The sequence below is a fragment of the Hyperoodon ampullatus genome (genome assembly GCF_949752795.1).
Source record: "Hyperoodon ampullatus genome assembly, chromosome: 19".
Lineage (NCBI taxonomy): Eukaryota > Metazoa > Chordata > Mammalia > Artiodactyla > Ziphiidae > Hyperoodon > Hyperoodon ampullatus.
This window is the reverse complement of record NC_136932.1, coordinates 7,769,988-7,791,254: the sequence shown is the minus strand read 5'-3', so window position 1 is coordinate 7,791,254 and position 21,267 is coordinate 7,769,988. Positions and strand designations below refer to the sequence as shown.

Genomic DNA, 21,267 nt, shown 5'->3' with positions numbered 1-21,267 from the left:
CCCTCACAGCCTGCAGCCCCTCGAGGGACCTCCCAAGGCTGTTTCTGTAGAATCTCCTCAGGGCCCCCCGCAGTCCCACACTCTCCCTTTGGAATCACTGAGGTTGAGAACTGCATGTACTAGGAAGGGAGCCACATGTATCTATTACCTACTTCGCACTTCACATAAACGATTTCATTTCAAATTCTCCAGCATCTGTGGGGCGGGCATTCTGATGCAGTGGGGCCAGGCTGCCTGTGTGTGAATCCTGGATCCTCCACTTCCCAGCTGTGTGACCTTGTGCAGGTTACATAGTCTCTCTGTGCTTCAGAATCCTCTTCTGAAAGATGGAGAAGGTGAGAAAAGCTCTTGCCTCCGAGGGCTTCTGTGGGTGTCCGCTGGGGAATGTGTGGGAGGTGCTAAGATCAGGGGATGAATGGCAGCTTTAACTACCATCCCAGGTGAGGAAATGGAAGCTCACAGAGGTGAGGTGACTTGCCCCAGGGCACACAGTTGGGAAGTGGTGAACTTCAGATTTGAACTCAGACCTGTCTAACCCCAGAGTCCACGCTCCTTCTTCCTCTGCATCAAACTGCTCCAGACTGGACAGCCAGACACCTAAGGGCAACTCCTGCTTCTGCCATTTCTTAACTGTGCGATTCTGAGCAGCTCACATCATCTGTCTGAGCCTCGGTTTCTTCATTTGTAAAATGTGGAGCATAATTCTTACTTTACCCACAATAGGAGAGTTGTGAGGTTCAGAGGAGAGATGTGTGTGCAACAGGTAAGTCCTGGACAAAGCGGAGAGGTGAGTCTGGTTTGTGGCCATGACCCCATCTCCTCTGCCAGCTGGCAACACCCTGGCCACCTGTTCTGGAAGACAGGATGCCTATTTCATGAAGAACGTGTGTGCAGCCTCCAGTCTGCAGAACTGAGACCTGTGGCCCCTTCTGGGGGAACCCTGGGCATCTTTGCAACAAGCCAGCGGGGACATTGTTCTTCTGGTCCATTCCCATTTCAATCCCAATCCTGCTGCACTGGGCCATGGAAATAATTCAGTGGGAGAGGAGCTCTGGCCCCATGTGCTTGGAAAGTCACCCTCCAAGAAATTATATTAACCCTCCAGAGAGGCCAGCAAGGTCATGGGGGTTGAGTAGACTGATTGCCCAGTTGAAATGGCAGTGGGTCCTCCTGTGATGGGCACCAGCCCGGAAGACCATGCGACCATTTGCCGAAGAGAACTCCTTTGGGAATGAGAATCCCCTAGTTCCTATTTCCATGCCCAGATTCCATGGAAACCATGGCCTCTGGGGGTGGACAAGGGGAAGCAGGTGGGTGAAGTTTAGGGGACCAGAGAGCAGGTGGGGGAGGCCTGGCGAAACTTCAAGGAACTTATCTAAGTGTCTTTCCTTTGCCGTGGAGAAAAATGACTTGAAACGCCTCTAGAGAAGAGTGTGGCTAATTGGCATGTAAGTTGGGGGTTAAAGAGCGGAAGGAAGAATCTGATTGTTTTTTTAAGTTACTGAGAAAGTGAGAATGTCACTTTGGGCCGAGAGAAATAATTTTTTTCTGGGGTGTGTCTTTCTACTACAGACCATAGTGGGCCGCTGAGACTTGCAAAAAAAGATTTCTTTTAATCCACCTTCCTTTTTGCAAGCAGCAGTAGAAGGGCCTTTAAATCAAATGCAATCAGCAAACTTGTCTCTTGCGCTTATTCCCACTTCACTCCCTGGAATTTGGCACTTGATGGATTCTGGATATGACTTAAGTCTTTTTCCAAATCCAAGACTTGGGGAATTTTGTTAACAGTGCAATAAAATAACTTCATAGTGTTACAGGAGAAACATTAAAGAAATTGTGTGTGTGCTGCTCTCTTTCCTTTAAAAAAAAAAAATACAGACAATGTTTCTTTAAAAGACTCCATCTGCAAATCCCATTAGATGTGCATATAAGGTTTCTGATGATTAATAGTTGCCTGCTCGGGTTTTGGTTGGAGGGGATCGTGTGTGTGCTGGTTAACCCCTCCCTCTCCTCTCTCACATTTCACTTCAGAAATCTGTCACTCTCTCCCCACCGCAGGATTTAAAAGTGTGTCTCAGCAGCCCTGGACCAGCTCTTTGCAGGCATTTGCTGCGGGCTCCAAGACAAGCACTCATCAGCTGGTGCGTCTGGGCTGGGACAGTGAAAATGTTTAGTGTCATCGGCGACAAATACACGTACAGGGGACCCCACTAGGCAGGTTGGTGTGTCGGAGGGGCGGACCAGGAAGCCAGGAACGAAGTCCAATATAGGTGCGGGCACACGTATGTGTGGCCAGACACATGTGTGCGTAGCTGAAAGGAACAACTTTAGCTTTGGTTTTTGTTTTGGTTCCTGGGGTGAATTTTCTGTTGAACCTTTTTCCCTCCTGTTAAAAAAAAAATTTTTTTTTTTGCATTTTTAACACTTTGAATATAAAAAGTGTAAGACTCCAGCCTTTGAAAGGACTGAGGCGTGCATCAGACAGCAGATGGATCCAGTGGCCAGCAGCTGCATGAGGGGCCCCCATCCCCCAGCCCCGGTCTGGGGCTGCCTTCGAAACCCTCACTCAGACGGCAGTGGGGCCTCAGGCCTCCCCCACTACCCGCCAACCCCGTTCTCCTTCCACCAGAAACCAGACTTCCCAGCGACAGCAACGGCAGCGTACCCTGACTTCTCGGCCTCCTGCCTGGCGGCCACCCCACACAGCCTACCCCGGGAGGAGCGCGGCTTCACTGAGCAGCACCCCGCCTTCCCACAACCCCCTGACTGGCACTTCCCTGTCTCGGAGGCCCGGCATAGGCTCAACCCGGGCCCAGTAGGGGGCTCCAAGGAGATGGGGGCCAGCAGCCCAGGCCTGGTGGACACCACGGGAGGCCCAGGCGAGGACTACGAGGTCCTTGGGAGCACTGCCAATGGGACGGAGAAGAAGTCAACCAGGCGGAAAAAGGAGAGTTCAGGTAAGTGGCTGAGGAACAGCTGACCGTTCCTTTGCTGTGTGACCTTGAGAAGGTTGCTTGCCCTCTCTGAGCCTAGGTATCCTGACCATGAATGCGGAGCAATATGATATAATCTACTCAAAGGCAGGAGACTTAGAACAGTTACCTTTGGGGTTGCTTCTACTCAGAGTTCTAGGATTCTCTGGTGACGGGGGCTACGTCTGTGTCCTCAGCTCTCCTGGGCCCTGGGAAGGATGTGCTGGCAAGAGAACGAAACCGAATCCACAAAGATTTGAAGGACATGTGGGCCGGAGCCTCTGGGTACAGGCTGGCAAGGGCTGGAGAGGGGCTTTCCTGAGCCACGCTGCCTCTGGGTCACGCTTCTCCCCACCATGCCCCAGCCAGGTCCAAATGGTCCCAGAGCCCCAGGGCTTGCTCCCCAGGGAAGTCAGCTGAGACCAAGGCTCGGAGGGCTAGGACCAAGGCTGGGACCCCGGGCAGTCAAGTCGAACCAGGACTCTGTGTCTCCAGGAGTCTAGAGGGAGAGAAGCAGACATAGCACAGGGACGCAAGAGGCAGGCAGTAAGATTTGGGGCAGACTGCCCATGAGGTATCGCCCTCTGCAGCTGGGCTGTGCCCAGGCCAAGGGGCAGCTCAGCATGCTAAGGTCTGGGTGACCCCCCCACAAAAGGCCACTCCTCTGAGGAGCCCTCCTGAGGGATTGCCAGTCTTGGAGAAAGTCAGGGAAGCAGGCAGCAAAAGGCAAGCACTGGACCTCAGAATGCAGGTAAAGCCCTGCTCGGCGTTGGAGCAGCAGAGGCCAGATGATGGAGCCGACCTGCTTGTTCAGATCCCAGCTAAAGTCCATCTCCTCCTGGTTGGGAGGACCTGTTGTTTCCTCATTTCCCTGTGGGACTGCCCCCCCCCCCAGCCTCTCTCACTGCCCATTCACCTTTTCTCTGGTTCCCTGTCCCCACCTTGCTCGGAACAAGACAGTGCCCTTGCCTCCTGCCCCCACTGCCCCACTACGTCCTCCTGACGGCCGCCCTTGGGGCACATCTGTCTGTCTGAACCTACAGAAGACCTTTCATGGGGCTAACAAGGGGCAGGCAGCAAATGAGGGACCGACTAACCAACGAGAACACTCTCTGCTTTGCTTTACGAAGCACTTTCAAAGTAGCACAGATTTCCCGAGTATCTTTTTTTTTTGCCAAGCATTGGCAGAGGTCCTGGGACTGCACGGATGAATAAGGTGGTCTCACCCCCAAAGAGTTCAGACTGAGAGGGAGGAGAAGCCAGCAGATACCTGTCCGGCAGTGGATGTGCTGTGATCTAGGGGGTTCGAGGTGCTGCAGGAAACATACGATAACTCTTTTGAGTCCCACAAGTTTTCGAGTTTGGTACAGCAGGTCTTGTCAGTGACTTGATTCTTTACATGTGGAAAAGGAGAGACTGAAAAGTCTGAGGGGATCTCTGCTAGCATGGAGTCAAAACAGAGTGACCCACTCATCTCGACGTACCCAGGACTTTTCTGGTTTTAGCATTGAATGTCCAGTGTCCCCGGGACAGTTGGTCACCCTAGAAGAAAGTTCAAACCCCAGACTTCAGACCCAGAATCCCACACCCTTCAGTAGATTTCAAGCAGAATCCTCATTTTGAAATACCTGATCTCCATGCTTAAAGAAGCCCCTCATTGTGCTCACAGTGGATGGTAAAAACCACAGCCTTCCTGGCTGCTAAATAGAAGGGCCCTTTAAATCCCCAGCCAGTTCAACCCTGAACTATTCCTAAGCCTGGATGGAGATTTGCAGAGAATGGGGCACTTTCTGCTTCTCCTCTCCAGTGAGCTGTCAGCCACTTGGCTCTGCGCCTAGTTGAAGAGCTCTCCCCTCCTTGGCGCCTTCCACTGTGGCTCCTCCATCTCTGCCCACATCCACCTTGGCTGCATCCAGCCACTTTCCAGGGAACTGAGAGCCAAGAGCATTGGGAAGGCGTGGGCAAAGCCAAGGGCTGGGCTTCGGCAAGCTCATTCCATGTTTCAGCAAGACCCAAGTGCACCATCTTTCCTTTTAGCGAGTGGCCCATGGATGGCGCTGCTCACTTGCCAAGCAGCTGGCCACCCCAGAGCACCCTCTTCATAGGGTTACCCCAGAGCACCCTCTTCATAGGGTCAGCCTCTGGCGGGGGGAGGTTCCCACCCAGGAGGGAGCCTGGGTTCTTCCTCGAGGTTCCCTCAGAAGCAGCAGTCGCACAAAACGGGGCACAGCAAGCTGACTCTCATTCATTCTCTGGGGTTCCAGACCCTCTCTGGTCAGCATGGAAACCTTTATTGCATGGCTGCTTGCATCTTCCTTCAGAATTTAACTGAAGGGGAAGGAGGCAGGAAAGACCAGTTTTGTAAGAGCCTAAAGAAAAGGGAAAGCGATGGACAAGGCTCACAACCAACTCCGAGAGTCTGGAGTTCAGTTCACAAGAGACAAACCCGCAAAGGCCCCCGCCCCACCCTACCAATCCTGAGCCACTGGTTGGATTCTCTATGTTAAATTTTGACATTCTGCTCGTTGTGGATTTTTGTATTAATTTTGATTTTTTAAAACTTTGCGTTAAAATATTCTTTCTCTTGATTACTGAGGTTTTGGACACCCCTTGCATTTTGCACTCATCGTGTCTCACGCACCTCACCCTGGCCCCTGCTAAGCCATCTCTGGAAGGTTAACCAGCATTGCTCAGAAGTGTGTTTTCCATTGTGCTTCACAATCAGGCAGTCAGGTTGCAGGGTCGGCACTGCCACTTTTGGCTGCTTGACTTTGGGAAAGGTCTTAAATTCTTGGAGCCCCTGTTTCCCCAGCTGTAAAATGGGACCATAACAAAATCACTCTCCATATGGAGTCACTGTGAAGGTTAAATTCTGTGACCTGTGAGATTAACACTGTGCCTGGCACATGAGTTCGATAAATAGCAGCTATGAATGGTATTAGGCCCATATTTCCAGATCCAGTCTTCAGAACATAGAATCTGATAAATAGCCCTATGTTGTGGGGGACAGTGGAATTGAATATTTCAAATACGCTGTGTTAGAAATTCCTGAGTCTGGGGTATAAGATGTGGGAATTTCTCGCGATCATTGCTGGTCCTGAAATCCAGTTGCCATTAATTAGGAGCCTGGAGCGCAGAGATCTGCCAGAGAGGCTGGGGTAGGGGGTGAGTCATGCCTGGTAAACGTGTCCCATACTGGCTGGCCGGGCCAGGGGGGTCCAGTAACAGAAAGTTACTGAAAGTTTGTTTCAAAAGGAACGTTCTCTGCTCTCTCCTCTTCTTCCTCTGCCAGTCCCAGCTGCTCCCCCATCACTCCCCATTACTGGAAGTGGAGCTGATTTGCTCAAGGAAATGGTCAGGAAAGCAGGGGTCCTCGGCTCCTACCCTGAGACTTTCTGTTGGTTCACAGCACAAAACTGATTTAGGAGACAGCTGTGATATTAACTCATCCCAACGACTCCCGCCCTGGGGCCAGGCGGTGTTAAAGACCCCTGCTGGCAAGGACAGCTGCAAGGCCACTCTTGTTTGCCCCCAATCTGTCGTTGCTACCGTGGTCGTCTTTAATTTATGGGAATGAAGGATTTCGCGGTGATTTCCTGACGGGGTTCAAGGGAAGGTCGCGCGTGATCAGCCCGGCTACAGGTGAATCTGATCGCCCGCCTGGGAGAGTCGCGGTGGCCCGGATCAGCTCAGCGCCCCTCGCCGACACTCTGACACACTCACTCTGCCTTCATCAGACTCGCTTTGCCCCATCCTCCTGCAGCTCCAACACGCGTGCCTCCCAGGGCTCCTCCTTCCCCGATTTCTCCCCTGCAAGATCTGATGTCCACCTCCCCCTGCGCAGCTTACGCGCACTCTCAATTTCCCCTGAGGTTGAAAAATCCTCCACAGACTGGCCTCTTTCCCTGCTTATTTCCCGCTACAGGCCACCCCTCCCACCTCCATCTCCACTCACCTTGCCACGAAACCGTACCAGTTTACTTGCCTTGCAAAGGCACCCCACTGTTTCTCCCCATGCCCCCGCCCCCCCCCCACCCCCGCATTTGCTCAGTTCTTCGCCTTGCCTCAAACACCCTTCTCTTGCTGGGCTCTTCCGCCTACTTATTTTAACATCCAGCTTGAAAGCCACCTACTCCAAGGACCCTCCCTTTCTTTCCTTCCTTTATGACTCCGCTTGTACCTAGCATCATTTCAGTGAAAGTTACAGTTTAGAAGTTTCAAACTACAGGATCGCTAGAACCTGTGCTGATTTTATAAATACAGCTTATAACTTCATAAATGAGCTCCCCTGAGACTTCTTACCTTTGAACATCTTGCATCTGAAATCTGCTTTTTTAAAAATTGTGGTCAAGAACACAGAATGTAAGATTTACCATCATTACCATTTTTGAGTGTGCAGTTCGGAAGCATTAACTATATGCATATATTGGTGTGCAACAATCTCTAGAACTTTTTCATCTTATAAAAGGAAAACTCTATATCCGTTGAAAAACAACTCCCCTTTACCCTCTCCCCACGGGCCCTGGCAACCAGCATTCTACCCTCCGGTTTCTAAAAATGTGATTACTTTAGATACCTCATGTAAGTGGAATCAAGCAGTATCTGTCTTTTTGTGACTGGTTTAGCTCACTTAGCACAATGTCCTCAAGGCTCATCCATGTTGTAGCATATGATAGGATTTCTTTACTTTTTAGGGCTGAATAATATTCTATTGTATGTGTGTGCACATTTTCTTCATCCATTCATCTGTCAGTGGACACTTGGGCTGCTTCCACCTCTTGGCTATTATGAATAATTCTGCAATGAACATGGGTGTGCAAATATCTCTTCGAGATCCTGCTTTGAATTCTTTTGGATATATACCCAGAAGTAGGACTGCTGTGTCAGGTGGTAATTCCATTCTTAATTTTTTGAGGAACCTCCATACTGTTTTCCATAGCAGCTGTACTATTTTACAATCCCACCAACAGTGCAGAGTTCCAATTTCTCCTTTCTCCACATCCTTGCCAACACTTGTTATTTTCCGGTGGTTTTTTGATAGTAGTCATGCTAGTAGGTATGAGGTGATGCTTCATTGTGGTTTTGATTTGTATTTCCCTAATGACTGGTGATGTTGAGCATCTTTTCATATACTTATTGGCCATTTGTATATCTTCTTTGGAGAAATGTCTATTCAAGTCCTCTGTCCAGGTTTAAATTGGACTGTTTGATTTTTGTTGTTGACTTGCAGGAGTTTTTTGTATATTCTGGATATTAATCCCTTATCAGACATATGGTCCACAAGTATTTTCTCCCATTCCTTAGGTTGCCTTTTTATTCTGCTGATCGTTTCCTTTGCTACACAGAAATTTTTAAGTTTGACGTAGTTTTGTCTATTTTTGCTTTTGTTGACTGTGCTTTTTGTGTCATATCCAAGAAATCATCACCAAATCCAATGTCATGAAGCTTTTCCTCCATGTTTTCTTCTAGGAGTTTTCTAGTTTTAGGTCTTACATTTTTAGGTCTTTAATGCATTTTGAGTTAATTTTTACATATGTTGTAAGGTAAGGATCCAACTTTATTTGTTTGCCTGTGGAGATCCAGTTTTCCCAGCACCATTTGTTGAAGACTGTGCCTTCCCCACTGTGTAGCCTTGGCACATTTGTTGAAGATCATTTGACCATCTATGTGAGGGCTCACTTCTGGACTCTCTATTCTGTTCCATTGATCTAAGTGTCTGTTTTTGTGCCAGTACCATAACGATTTGATTACTGTATCTTTGTAATATGTTTTGAAATCAGGAAGCCTGAGGCCTCCAGCTTTGTTTTTCTTTCTCAAGATTGTTTTGGCTATTCAGGGTTCTTTGAGATCCCATGTGAATTTTTGGATGATTTTTTTTTTCTATTCTTGCAAAAAAAATGCCATTGGGATTTTGATAGGGATGGCATTGAACCTGAAGATCACTTTGGGTAGTATGGACGTTTTAACAATATTAAGTCTTTCAATCCATGAACACAGGATGTCTTTCCATTTATTTGTGCCTTTAATTTCTTTCAGCAATGTTTTGTAATTTTCATTGTAAAAGTCTTTTGCCTCTTTAGTTCAGTTTATTCCTACGTATCTTATCCTTTTTGATGCTATTATAAATGGGATTGTTTTCTTAATTTCCCTTTTGGATTGTTCATTGTTCATGTATAGAAACACAAATGATTTGTGCATGCTGATTCTGTAACCTGCGACCTTGCTGAATTTATTTATTAGTTCTAAGAGGCTTTTGTGGAATCTTCAGGGTTTTCCACATACAAGATTATTTCATCTATAAACAGAGATTACTTTACTTCTTCCTTTCTGATTTAGATGCCTTTTATTTCTTTTTCTTGCCTGAGTGCTCTGGCTAGGACTTTCAGTATTATATTGAATAGAAATGGTGAGAGTGGGCATCCTTTCCCTGGTTTCTGATATTAGAGGAAACTATTTCAGTTTTTCACCACTGAGTGTGATGTTAGCTATGGGCTTTTCATATATGGCCTTTATTATATTGAGATAATTTCCTTCTACTCTTAGTTTGTTGAGTGTCCAAGAATCCTTTCATGACCTCTCTCCCCTCACACATGGAGCATACCTTGCTGACATCTCCATCTCAGAATCAAACCACAGTTGGCCCGTATCCAGAGTTCTAGATGCATATAGCTGCCTTTTTCCTTAAAATTGAAGTGTCTAGAGGGTTGGAATGCTATCTGATTCACCTGTGCAGTCTCCCTAGCACCTATTTGTACACAGGAGAAGCTCATTCAATGTCTGGCCAATAGCCTCTAGTGCAGCCCGGCATTCACTCATTCATTTTCTCACTTTCTCTCTGAGAGTGGCTCCACTGCCTGGCATGAGGGTTTTCACCAAGCGTGATGTGCTTCTGTAAAACGCATCAGGATTTTTACAGTCTCACTCACAAAAAAGTGTGCAGAGAGCCAGACTTCAGTCATAAAACCAGCCCAGGGTCAGGGTGAGTGCTGGGTCAGAAAGATGTGTAAATATCCACATGCAGGCTGGACTTGCAGGAATCCGCTACAGGGTACTGGGGTTGCATCCCAAGTACTCCCATGGCTGGAGCTGCTGTGGCTGAGCAACAAAGGGGACCCACCACAGCCAGGCAGTTAGGGGGGCTCACAGCTGGGCAACGAGAGGGCCCAGCTGCCACATGGACAAGTGACTGTGCTCGCCAGTCTAGAGGAAATGGCACCTTTTTCTGATTTGCAGAGCCGTCCCTATGGCCTTGCATCAGCCTTGCCAAGCACCCCCCAGTGGCCTTGCTCCCTCTCTGTCCTCAGTGTTAAGCACGGCTATGGGGAGTTGGGGGCATCTTAGTTTGCTTGGGCCGCCAAAACAAATAGCTCAGACTGGGTAGCTTAAACAACAGACATTTATTTTCCCCCAGTTCTGGAAGCTGGAAGTCAAAGATCAAGATGCTAGCAGGTTTGGTTTCTGCCGAGGCTTCTCTCTTTGGCTGGCAGACAGCCGCCTTTTTGTCGTGTCTTCACATGGCCTTTCCTCTGTGCGTGCACATCCCTGGTGGCTCTCTGTGTGTCCTAATCTCTTCTTATGCAGACACTAGGCAGATTGGATTAGGGCTCACCCTAACTGCCTCATTTTAATTTAATCCCCTCTTGAAAGACCCTATCTCAAAATACAGTCACATTCAGAAGTACTGGGGGTTAGAATTTCAACATATTAATTGGTGGGAGGACACAGTTCAGCCCATAAACAGAGGGCACAGGGACAAAGTTCTAGCAGTGGGACAAATGCTCCAGTCCCGGGTCCACTGGCCACTAGAGTTTGTCCATTCAGACAGAGCGTTGCTTCTGGCCACAAGCAGATCCCCACATTCTTATCTTACGCCCATCAAGAGAGAAGAAAAAAAAGTGGAGACTGTTTTACGAATGAATCTCTAACAAAGCAGGCTGTTGAACAGAGGAAGAAGGAAAGGAGGTAATAACAAAATAAATGGACAACCTCAGTGAGTGTCGCCTGGGTCACAAACGTGACACCGAGTATCAGGCTGAGTGATCTCAAATCCACACTCACCCCTTTCTGAGGGGCAGGACTCGAGGCCCCTGCAGACCCCTGGGGCCAGCTTCCCCAGTGCCCACTCCATTCATGGAATCAGGGTGCCCTGGCCTCTGGCCAGGATTCCTCTCGCAGTCCCCACCCCCATTCCAGCCTCTTCTGTGTCATGTTTTCCTTGAACTCAGTGGTGGAGGAGCAGTGTGAGCAGTGGGCCCTGGGTCCTGAAGCCTACACTTCCTTCGGTGACAGCTGAGGGTGACATCTGGAACTGATAAACACAAACAAAGCCCAGCGCTGCTCACGCCTGCCCCAACCGTCTCAGAAACTTGCTGCTGTTCCAGCCTCTCGTTTCCAGCGCCCCCGTACCCCTCCACTCCTCTGCTCCCCTCTTCCATGGTCCCCACACCCCATCTCCTCACCCAGTCCATTCCACTCTCCCTCATCACTGTCCACCCTCACCCACCCCCCGCCACCTGGGACTCTCAGCAAAGACGACTCTAGCCCCAGGTATTCCCCTCCCTGAATCCCCCAGCCCCACTGCTGGGCTCCTCAAAGAGGCTGGGAGCCTCACCAGATCTCTTCAGGCCCCCATGGGAGACAGAAAGGGCCCGGACATTGAGGTGGGTCGGGGCCCAGAGAGAAAGTCAAGCCAGTCCCAGGAAGCCAGGGAGGTCTGGATGCAAACGCCCATCTGGTTTTGGGACTGGCTCCATCCAGGTCTTGTCTATTTTCAGGGCTTTGACTCCTCCCTTTGAAGTTGAAAGTCTGTAGCTCAGGAAGCTGTAGACCCCATTTTCAGAGGATTTGCCAAGGGGAGTCCCAGGGAGGCAGACCTGGACCCAGACCCAGACGCCATCCCTGGAGCGATCACAGCTCCATACTCATCACACCTGCAGAGCAGTGTGACGTAGCCTGAACTGGTCCCAGGGGACTTCTGGCAAGCCATTTAGTCTCTGGGTCTTAATTTCCTCATCTGTTCCGTGGGCTAATGTGTACCTTACCTACCTCACAGGATAATTAAGAGGATCCAGTAGGAAGCAGCCTAACAGTCAGGAAATAGCTTCCTATAAAGGAAATCTGGCTTCTCAGCCCAATTCTGCTGCTAACTTGCTGTGTGTCTTTAGGCAAGTTTCTTACCTTCTCTAGGCTCACCTGTAAGATGTAAAGGCCACATCAGATCATCTCTTAAGTCCCCTTCCAGGTCTACTATTCTATGATTCTGTAGTACAGAGGAAAGCCCAAAAGAAGTTTATCTCTGGGGGAAAGAAATCCATTGTCAGTTGTCAACTGCAAAGTGCTACTTGAATGTGGGACTTGTGGCTGTCTATCTGGTCCTGGATAGAAATTTATGTTAACTGGCTGTGAGAGTTGGGGCGTAGGAATACAGGACTCCAAAAAGGCACGTTCCCCAAGGTCTATCTGAACCTCCCCGTAGTTCCGATAAAGCTGTCTGCTAACTTTAAGAAGGTCTGCCAAACGTGACAGCTATTTATGAACTAATTTACCTCGGATGGTGTAAAAGCTCATGGTGGAAACCGCAATCACACACACATCCTGTTTGCATTTCTCTGGGCGCTCTGGACCATTCCATCATGGCTCTGCTCCCTCTGAGGGTGTGCAGAGAGTGGGGCGGGGCCGGGGGGCTCCTCCTTAACCACAGAGGCAGCCAGCTGAGAACCGGCCTTCTCCCTCTGCAGTCCTGGAAGAGGCACCCGCTGGCCCTGAGGAAGAATCAGGACCAGGAGGACTGACGTGGATCGTCACGCTGATCAGTTCTAGTTACTGTGCCTGGAAGCAATAGAGACACAGATTCAAGTACAAATGTGCAAAAGTAGTGGAGAAGGGAAAACAGTTAAAAGGCCAGACATTGAAAAGGCATCCCTTCCACACAGCTCTGGAGACGCGGTACCTTGAGATGCACTGTGTTTTATCTCTGCCTGTGTCATCTCTCCAACATCATCTCCAGTAGAACCTCTTCTGACGGTTCTCCAAAAGGAGCCTCAGCTGTGTGCCAGGCACTGTGCTAAGTGTTAACACACATTACCCATCTCGTTTTACCTTCTCAGACGCCTTCTGATCACAGTGGGTGAGGCTACTGTGTTTTACAAATGAGGAAACTGAAGCTCAGAGAACTTAAGGGACTTGCCCAAGGTCAGAGAGCCCTTTCTTGGAGCCAGCTGACGCTCAGGCTCTCCAACAGGTCCTCAGAAATCTCTGCAAACACAACTCCCTTCCACGCAGCTCCAGGCTTGGGGAGCTGTGCATGTCAGAGGGAGAGAGAAATTCCCAGCATAGCCCTGGTCGTTGGGCTGAGGACCTTGGGAAGGCTGCGGAGGGCCTTGGGACAGAATACACAACACGTAGTTCCTTCCTTCTGACTGAAGGGTGTAACCTGGGGCCAAGACAAGAATCCTTGAAACTGGAAAGGACCTCAGATTCCAGGCCGGGGTTTCTCAACAGAAGAGGGAGTAGGGAGAGAAGAGAGTGCCAGGGTGGCGTATTGGAAAAGAACTCTGACAACAGCTCGCCCAGGGAAGAAGGCCCAGCCCAATCCCATACTTCTACCCGTGGGGAAACTGAGGCCAGAGAGGGGAGGGAGGCTCCCCAACAAAGGAATCAAACCATCTTGGGGGTAGTATGCATAGGACCTGTGCATGTGAGCCAGCAGGATGGACACTCCCTGGCCAGAAACGGTAGAAAAGTACTTATCATTTTTCTTTGTCTTTTCCTATCTTGATGAAAATGTTACAGTTTTTTATACTATTGCAGAACAAAGAGAATCATAACTTCCACTTTCGTTTTCATAGCTAACTTGCCATACTTCTGGCTCCTTTGTCATTTTTTTTTTTTTTTTTTTTTTTGCGGTATGCGGGCCTCTCACTGTTGTGGCCTCTCCTGTTGTGGCCTCTCCTGTTGTGGAGCACAGGCTCCGGACGCGCAGGCTCAGCGGCCACGGCTCACGGGCCCAGCCGCTCCGCGGCATGTGGGATCTTCCCGGACCGGGGCACGAACCCGTGTCCCCTGCATCGGCAGGCGGACTCTCAACCACTGCGCCACCAGGGAAGCCCTGTCATTTCTAACAGTGATGAAAGCTCTTACCCCTCTGGGAAGCTGATGAGGGACAAGGGTTCTCCCAGTGCCAGATGCCACCCCCTTTAGTGGGTGTTGCCCCGAGGTTCACACATGGGCTCAGACACTCAGTTCCCAGCCCAGGCTCCTTCTTTCCCATCCTGAGGCCCCAGTGCCTAAATCAGGATACTAAGAGGAGAGAGGAGAGTGGATAGGGAGGGGTTCGGCCTGGTTGACAATAGTCAGCTGCCCCCATAAACAGTCCAAGACCAGCTCCAAAGGTCTCCTCCCTTTATCCCCCTTCTTCTCTCTAGGAAGGATTATGTGCAGAACTCTGCGTGTGTGGGGGGGGCGGTATTTGGGGGGTTTCCATAGGGGACCTGTGCACACCTCAGCAGGCCTGGGAGAAGGGGAGGGTGGGTGTGGGCATCAACCCAGGGCCCCCAGGAGCCCTGGAGGTGGAGACGAGCAGAGCTGCGATGGTCCAGGTCCAGCCGCCAGCCAGTCGACGCAAGATGGAGAACCTGACGCCAGGGTCGATGGCCAAGGCTCTAGTCAGGTGGATCTGGATTCGAATCTCGATTCTGCCGCCCAAAAGCTGCCTGGCACACTGGGCAAGTTCCCGGGCCTCTCTGAGGCTGCTTCTGCCTCTATCTACTGAGAAGGATTTAGCAAACATTTAGCAAGAACCTCCTAAGTGCCAGGTACAGTAGCAAGTGAGAAAAAGCAGTTACCTCCCTGGGGAGAGAGCACTATTAATCAAATTATCACACAAATCCACATGACAAAGCTAAAGGGATAATAATACTACCTACTCCTACGTGTGGTGTATGGGGAGGATTAAAGCAGTGACTGCATCTTTGCACGTGGAAGCCTTTAAGAAACGGTAGCTATTACCCCAGCCCCTCAGATGGCATCTCAAGGAATTGAAGAATCGGAAGAATACTTTATATTTGGCCAGAGCTTTAGAGTTTTAAAAGCATTTTCCACACACAGCAGCTTGTCCTAACTTCCCAAAACCTCTGGGAGGTAGATTTTTGGATGAGAAGCCCAGAGAGGTTAAACGACTTCCTCAGAGGCTCCAGCAAGAAGATCCAGGATTCAAACCTCGGGGCAAGTCCTCTGGGTTCGACACCCCCGCCGCTGCGAAAGGGAAGGGCTGGGAAATACTGAGCCCCTGGACAGGAGCGGATGGGAAACAATCCAGGTTTCCCAGCCTCGCTCTGGGCGCGCAGGCGAGGATGTGCTCCGGAATGGGCGTCCCTCCGCGGCGTGACCGTGACCGCCCCTCCTCCAGGGCTCGCGCCAGCCAAGGCTGAAGACTCCTGGGGGACCCCAGCCAGGCGGCGCGTCCTTCCCCGCCAGCCCCGGCTCCGCTTCCGGAGGGGTCTGGGCAGACAGCCCGGCAGGAGAACTCGCCCCCTTCCTTCCCGCCCCCGGGCGCGCCCGGCAGGCGGCCCACCCGGATCCGGCACGGGCAGCCGAGCATCGGGGCTGCGGGGACCCCCGGCGGCGGCCCCCCGGCGGCGGCCCCTCCTCCGCCTCCTCTGCTTTCCGGGGGACGTCGGGAGGGGACGGGCGGCTCCCCCTTCTATCCGGCTCCCGGAGGCGTGGCGCGGGGGCGGAGGATGCGCAGACAGAAATACAAGGGGGACTGCGTGGAAAGCGCTAGAAAGAACCGGCGGGCTGACGTTCCCATCGGGAACGTGGGGTGGACAAGGGGGCTCCACATCCCCGTCCCGCTCGGCAATCTGGCCGCTTGGCCGGGTTCCCTGTCTGTACAACAAGGGCAATGAAGTGAAAGACTTCTAACTTTTAAGAGTCCTGCGTAAAACGTGCTTCCTGGAGCCCTTCCCCGGCCACGTGGCACGCGTTGGTAGTTCATTGTGTAGGTGTGTCGGTCTCCATCCTGTGCGCTTCTCCACCCAGCACCGCCCCTTCCCCTGTTCAGATCACAATACAGTCCTTTCTGGGTTTACAGCACTTTACAGTTTGTAAAGCCTTCCTACATATATTTCACTGGAACACTGTGTGAGTCAAACTGCCTGAGTTGCATTCCTGTCCCCACCACTCACTGGCCAGATGAACTGGATGAACTTGGACAACTTGCTTCACTTCTCTGTGCTTAGTTTTCTTGTCTATAAAATGGGTCTCATCCTAGAACTCGGCAGGCTGAATTACTGTGACGATTAAGTGGCTGATGCATGTAAGGTGCTTGATTCCTGTACCCCTGTTACCAGCTATGGTTGAGCCCCTGTCCTGTCGAACTCAGAGCCTCCTTCATAAATGAACTTTCCAGACCTGGCCCCTCCTGGTGTCAGAGCGTTGTGGGGCGGGGGGCGGGAGGAGCAGGAGAAACTTAAGGCAGCACTTCTCAATTTACACGTGCACACACCTCCCCTGGGGATCTGGCTGAAATGCGGACTCTGATTCAGTAGGTCTGAGGATGGAGTGAGATGGAGATCCTGCAAGTCTGACAGCTCCCTGGCCACACTACTGCTGCCACCAGGCACCCTCTGAGTAGCCAGGTCTTAGAGCAGAGGTTTGTAACCATGACCATGTGTCAGAATCATCTGCAAGGCTTGTTAAAACAGATCGCTTGGGAAAAAAAACAAAACAAAACAGATCGCTGGGCCCCACTCCTGTAGTTTCTGATTCAGCAGGTGTGCGGTGAGGCCTAAGGATCTGCATCTCTAACAAGTTCCTAGGCGATGTTTCTGTCGCTGAGAACGGAGAACCTCAGTTTTAGAGCATCCTGCCCCACAGACTTACAGCCACTGCTAATGTCAAGCTGTGGGTAGGTGGGGACTGAGGTGGGGTGGAGATCATTAAACAGCCAAGGGCAGCTTCTTGTGCTTTGGGAATTAAAAACAGTTGGGGGGGAGGTGTGCCTGAGGTTGATATCCAAAAATCCTTCCAGTTCTCTGGGGATAAAGACGCTAGAATGAATGATAAAGGGACACCGTGGGTTCTTTCTCAGCATCCTTTCAAAATAAGAGTGACTGGGAAAGACTGCCCCGCTGCTTGAGGACAAAAGAAAGGGAACCAAGGCCCTTGCGGCTCACTTCTTCCTGTTTGGGGCCCTCTCTCCCCAGACAACCAGGAGAACCGAGGGAAGCCAGAGGGCAGCAGCAAGGCCCGCAAGGAGCGGACGGCCTTCACCAAGGAGCAGCTGCGGGAGCTCGAGGCCGAGTTTGCTCATCACAACTACCTGACGCGGCTCCGGAGATACGAGATAGCCGTAAACCTGGACCTCTCCGAGCGGCAGGTGCCCCTCCTCTTCTGGCCATCCCTCCCTTCCTGTGCTCTGTCATACCCCTCTCTTCCCCCGCTTCTCCCAGAACCTTCTTCGTCTTCTCCCTCTGCCCCAGTCCAGTGGTCCTCAACTCTGGCTGTACCTGACAATCACCTGCGGAGATTCTAATAACACCAGTGTCTGGGCTCCACCCCTAGAGATTGTTTTCACTGGTCTGAGGTGAAGTCCAGGCATCAGAATTCATCAAAGGTCCCCGAGGTGATTCTCACATGCAACCAGGGTTGAAACCTCTGATCTGGTTATCCCCAGACTTGAGCGTGCAGTGGAATCATCCAGGCCCTGTTTAAAATGCAGCTTCCGGAGCTCCACAGAGCGATTTTCCAGTAATAATGAGTGGGACCAGGAATCTGCATTTCTAGTAAGTTCTCCAGGTGATTTGGATTTGCAGCTGGTTCCTGAACACACTCTGAGAAAAACTTCCTAGCCCTTTGTTTTGGGCTTTCTCTCAGAGCATTCCACCCATACCCGTGCTCTGACGTGGAATAAAATATTATTATTATTATTATTATTATTATTGTTATTATTATTATTAATTGATTGCAGCTTTCAGTTGAGAAAGCATCTGCCAAGGTGCTGGATTTAGAATCAGAGGACTTAGATTCAGATCCTTCCTGTACCCCTTCGTAGCCCTGAGACCTCTGGGACATGTCTTCTCCTAACCTCTCTTGGTCTCCATCTGTAAGGCAGTGTCATAACCCCACCCTGCAGGTTTACCTGCAGGTAAATGCTGAAGCTCAGATGAGAAAATGTCCAGACCAGAGCTATCTACGCTGAAAAGTGCTTTATAAATGTGCCTAAGGGTGAGGCTTTTGATCCTGTGTTCCCAGATCCTTGGGTAATAGAAGCTAGAGGGAGAGGGTCTTGGCACAGGAGGGGAGGGGCTTGTGAAAGGGGGTGGGGCCAGTGTGACTTTTAGAACTGGTTCTTCTGTCAGGCTTTCTTTATCTGGAGACCTAAGACAAGCCTCTGGGCTGATTGGTGGGTCTTCCCTTTCAATTCCTGGAGCCTTTGGAGGCGTGGGGAGGGGCAAGCCGAATTTCGAGCTGGGGGGTCCCCAGAGCTGCACCCCAGGTAGCTTGAGCATCAATTTGAGGAGGTGGTCACACCTGCCGTGAAGTGACCAGGCTCCTCTGTTTCCTTCATCAGGTCAAAGTGTGGTTCCAGAACCGAAGGATGAAGTGGAAGCGCGTGAAGGGGGGTCAGCCCATCTCCCCACCTGGGCAGGACCCCGAGGATGGGGACTCTGCGGCCTCTCCAAGTTCAGAGTGAAATTCTCCAGGGTGAATAAAAAGACTGAGGACAGAGCCCCGTACCAACTACCCCCACCCCAATCCTACCTTCACCTTCTCCCACCCACCCAGGGCAGCCTCTCCACACCTCGCAGTGACTCTTGGATAGGAAGCTGCCCAGGGTTCCTGGGAGCCTTGAAGTTTCCCAGAAAGCTCTGTCCAGCATTGCTCTGTCTTAGCGGCCCCTTCCCCAGGGCCTTTGCTTCTCACATTTCTCATGGAGTCAGTCATACAGCAGCCAGAATGGACCCTAGTGAATCTCGGGAATAGCTCCAGGGACACTGTTTCTCGGGGTCTCAGCTGCCACTCATGAACACAGATGCCCCCAAAGAAAGGAAAGGAGACACACACACCCTAGACCACCCTTCCTTTCTGGGCTCTATACCTGAGGCTTTGGGGGACCTCAAAGGTCCCAAAACCCGAGGGAAAATCAATGTGAGGAAGTTTGAGGTCAGAAACTTAGCTGCTACAAATCAGAAGCCATCCCTGGATCCAAATTTGCTGGTGAAATGGGCAAGTTCGTGAGCACTAGCTAGAAGCAGACAGTCAGCAGAACAGCCTGGTGTAGGTCTCTGTGGTCCCCACACAGGCCTTTCACGCTGGCTTGACTGGGTTATGAGAATGGACCCAGGACAGCACCTGCTTCTTCAAAATCAATTCAGGGATACACCCGGGACTGTTGAGCAGGACCCCCAGAACACCGGAACAGCTATTCCTTTTAAATCTATAATTTCTGGATTGAAAACCTATCCAGATATGCTCACGTGATTGAGGTGAGGGCTGGAGAGAGTCCCCTATATTCTAGGAATGAAGTGATCGCTTCATGAAGCGCTCATGAAGCGATTGAGGTAAAGGCTGCTGGGTGAGGACCTAGAAATGTGGAACCCTGGTATGAAAGTTTCTCCAGCTGCAATGTCCTGTGCTTTCAAAGAACTCTGACCGCAAATAAGGACCAAAAAAAAGTCCCCCTATCTCCATGGGATGCATCTGAGGCCATCCAATGTGTTCCGCAAATGCTGTTATGACTGGAAGAGCTGCCACGTTTATGTGTGTGGACTGCCCAGATGCCCGGGGACTGTTGGCCAAACAACCTGGGGTGACTGACGCCTTGAGAGAGACCCCCTGCCTGCCTCAGTACTCTGTCCCCCAGCACCAGCTGGTGTTGCAGAGGGAGGTCAGTAAGAGTTTGGAGCTCTTGTATGTAGATGTAATCATTCACGTGTACAAAAAAAAAGAAAAAACCCCACCTCCCCATCCCCGAAAGGACAGACGCTGTGGAAAATGATTGCCAAGTGGCTGGTTAGAGCGTGTGTAATTGTTTCTAAAGCATACTTCATCTATTTTCTTTAGATTACATCAAGTTAACTGTGTAAGGTCAATTCACTTAGTAAGAAAACTCTTCGAGAAATAAAATCAATAAGAAAAAGCCAGGCTCCTGGCAGAGCTTTTTCCTGGCAGAGCTAAAAACCACAGCTCTGTGCGCAGTCCTCTGATGCTCATGCGATGATTGGCCAGACAAGGTCTAGAAGCAACGAAGAAATGGAAGAAATCCTCTGGACCAAGGTATCTCTTGGTTCCTCCAAAGGTGGCGGTGCAAATGTAATTGATGTAAAAGAAAAAAGAATCTTGTCTTCCTTGCAACTGTATAGTCTGCATTTCCCATTGAAAAATTTTAGCTTTCAGTTTCTCTAACCCATGGCTTATCAAATAAACAATGTTCCGTAAACAAAAGGTGAACTCTTTTGTTAATAAAGGAATCTTGACCATAAACTAACCAACCCTAATTTTTAAATTCAAAGTTTGAAGATTTTTGTTTTTCAGGGTACAGCACTATACACCAACGGTAATAAAAAAAAAATGACACAAGAAAAAATGTCCTCAATTCTGTGTCTTTTTAATTAAAAGAGATTTGTCTCACCAAGATGTCAGCAATGGACAAAAGAGGACTGGCTAGAGAGGAGAGAAGGGAGGGACCTCGGAGAAGAGACCTGGCCAGGATTTGGCATTGAGGCAGTCTGGGCCTGGTGTTGGCGGTGACCAGAAATGACATCATCAGGATCTGGCAGAGGAAAGCAGACCCACAAAAATCAAGGTGCCAAAGGGAAGGTTCAGGTTCAAAGCCAAGCAGAGCAGACATCCTCAGGCACTCCAACACTCCCTCCTAACTCAATTCCTGTGGCTTCGGAGGACATCAACCTCTCTTGGTTTTCTTGTGTGTCTAGAATGTTCCTTCCCTGTCTCCCGAGCAGACTTAATCTCCCTTTCGCAATGCTTTTGCCCCCACTGCTGGTTCCCAAGTTTTCCACTTTCTGCCCACCACCCTCTTCTCCTCTTCTTGCCCTCCCCAGACAATCCCATCTACCTACATTTTTTTTATTGTGGTAAAATATACCCAACATAAAATTTTAACCATTTTTAGGTGTACAGTTCTGTGGCATTAAGTACTTTCACATTGTTGTGCAACCACTGCCCCTATCCGTCTCCAGAACTTTTTCATCTTCCCAAACTGAACCGCAGAACCCATTAAATAATATCCCCACCTTCCATCTTCCTTCCATCCACCTACATTTATAAAGTGTTT

General features: G+C 50.2%; 1 protein-coding gene across 1 annotated transcript; it reads left to right on the top strand.

Moving 5' to 3' along the window:
- Positions 1 to 2,432: 2,432 nt before the first annotated feature.
- Positions 2,433 to 18,666, top strand: MEOX1 (mesenchyme homeobox 1; the record flags this gene model as incomplete). The annotated part of the gene is made up of 3 exons (XM_079725716.1): positions 2,433 to 2,957; positions 17,177 to 17,349; positions 18,544 to 18,666. Exons 1-3 carry the CDS (start codon positions 2,489 to 2,491, stop codon positions 18,664 to 18,666), a joined length of 765 nt encoding a protein of 254 aa, XP_079581842.1. The 5' UTR covers positions 2,433 to 2,488.
- Positions 18,667 to 21,267: the final 2,601 nt, after the last annotated feature.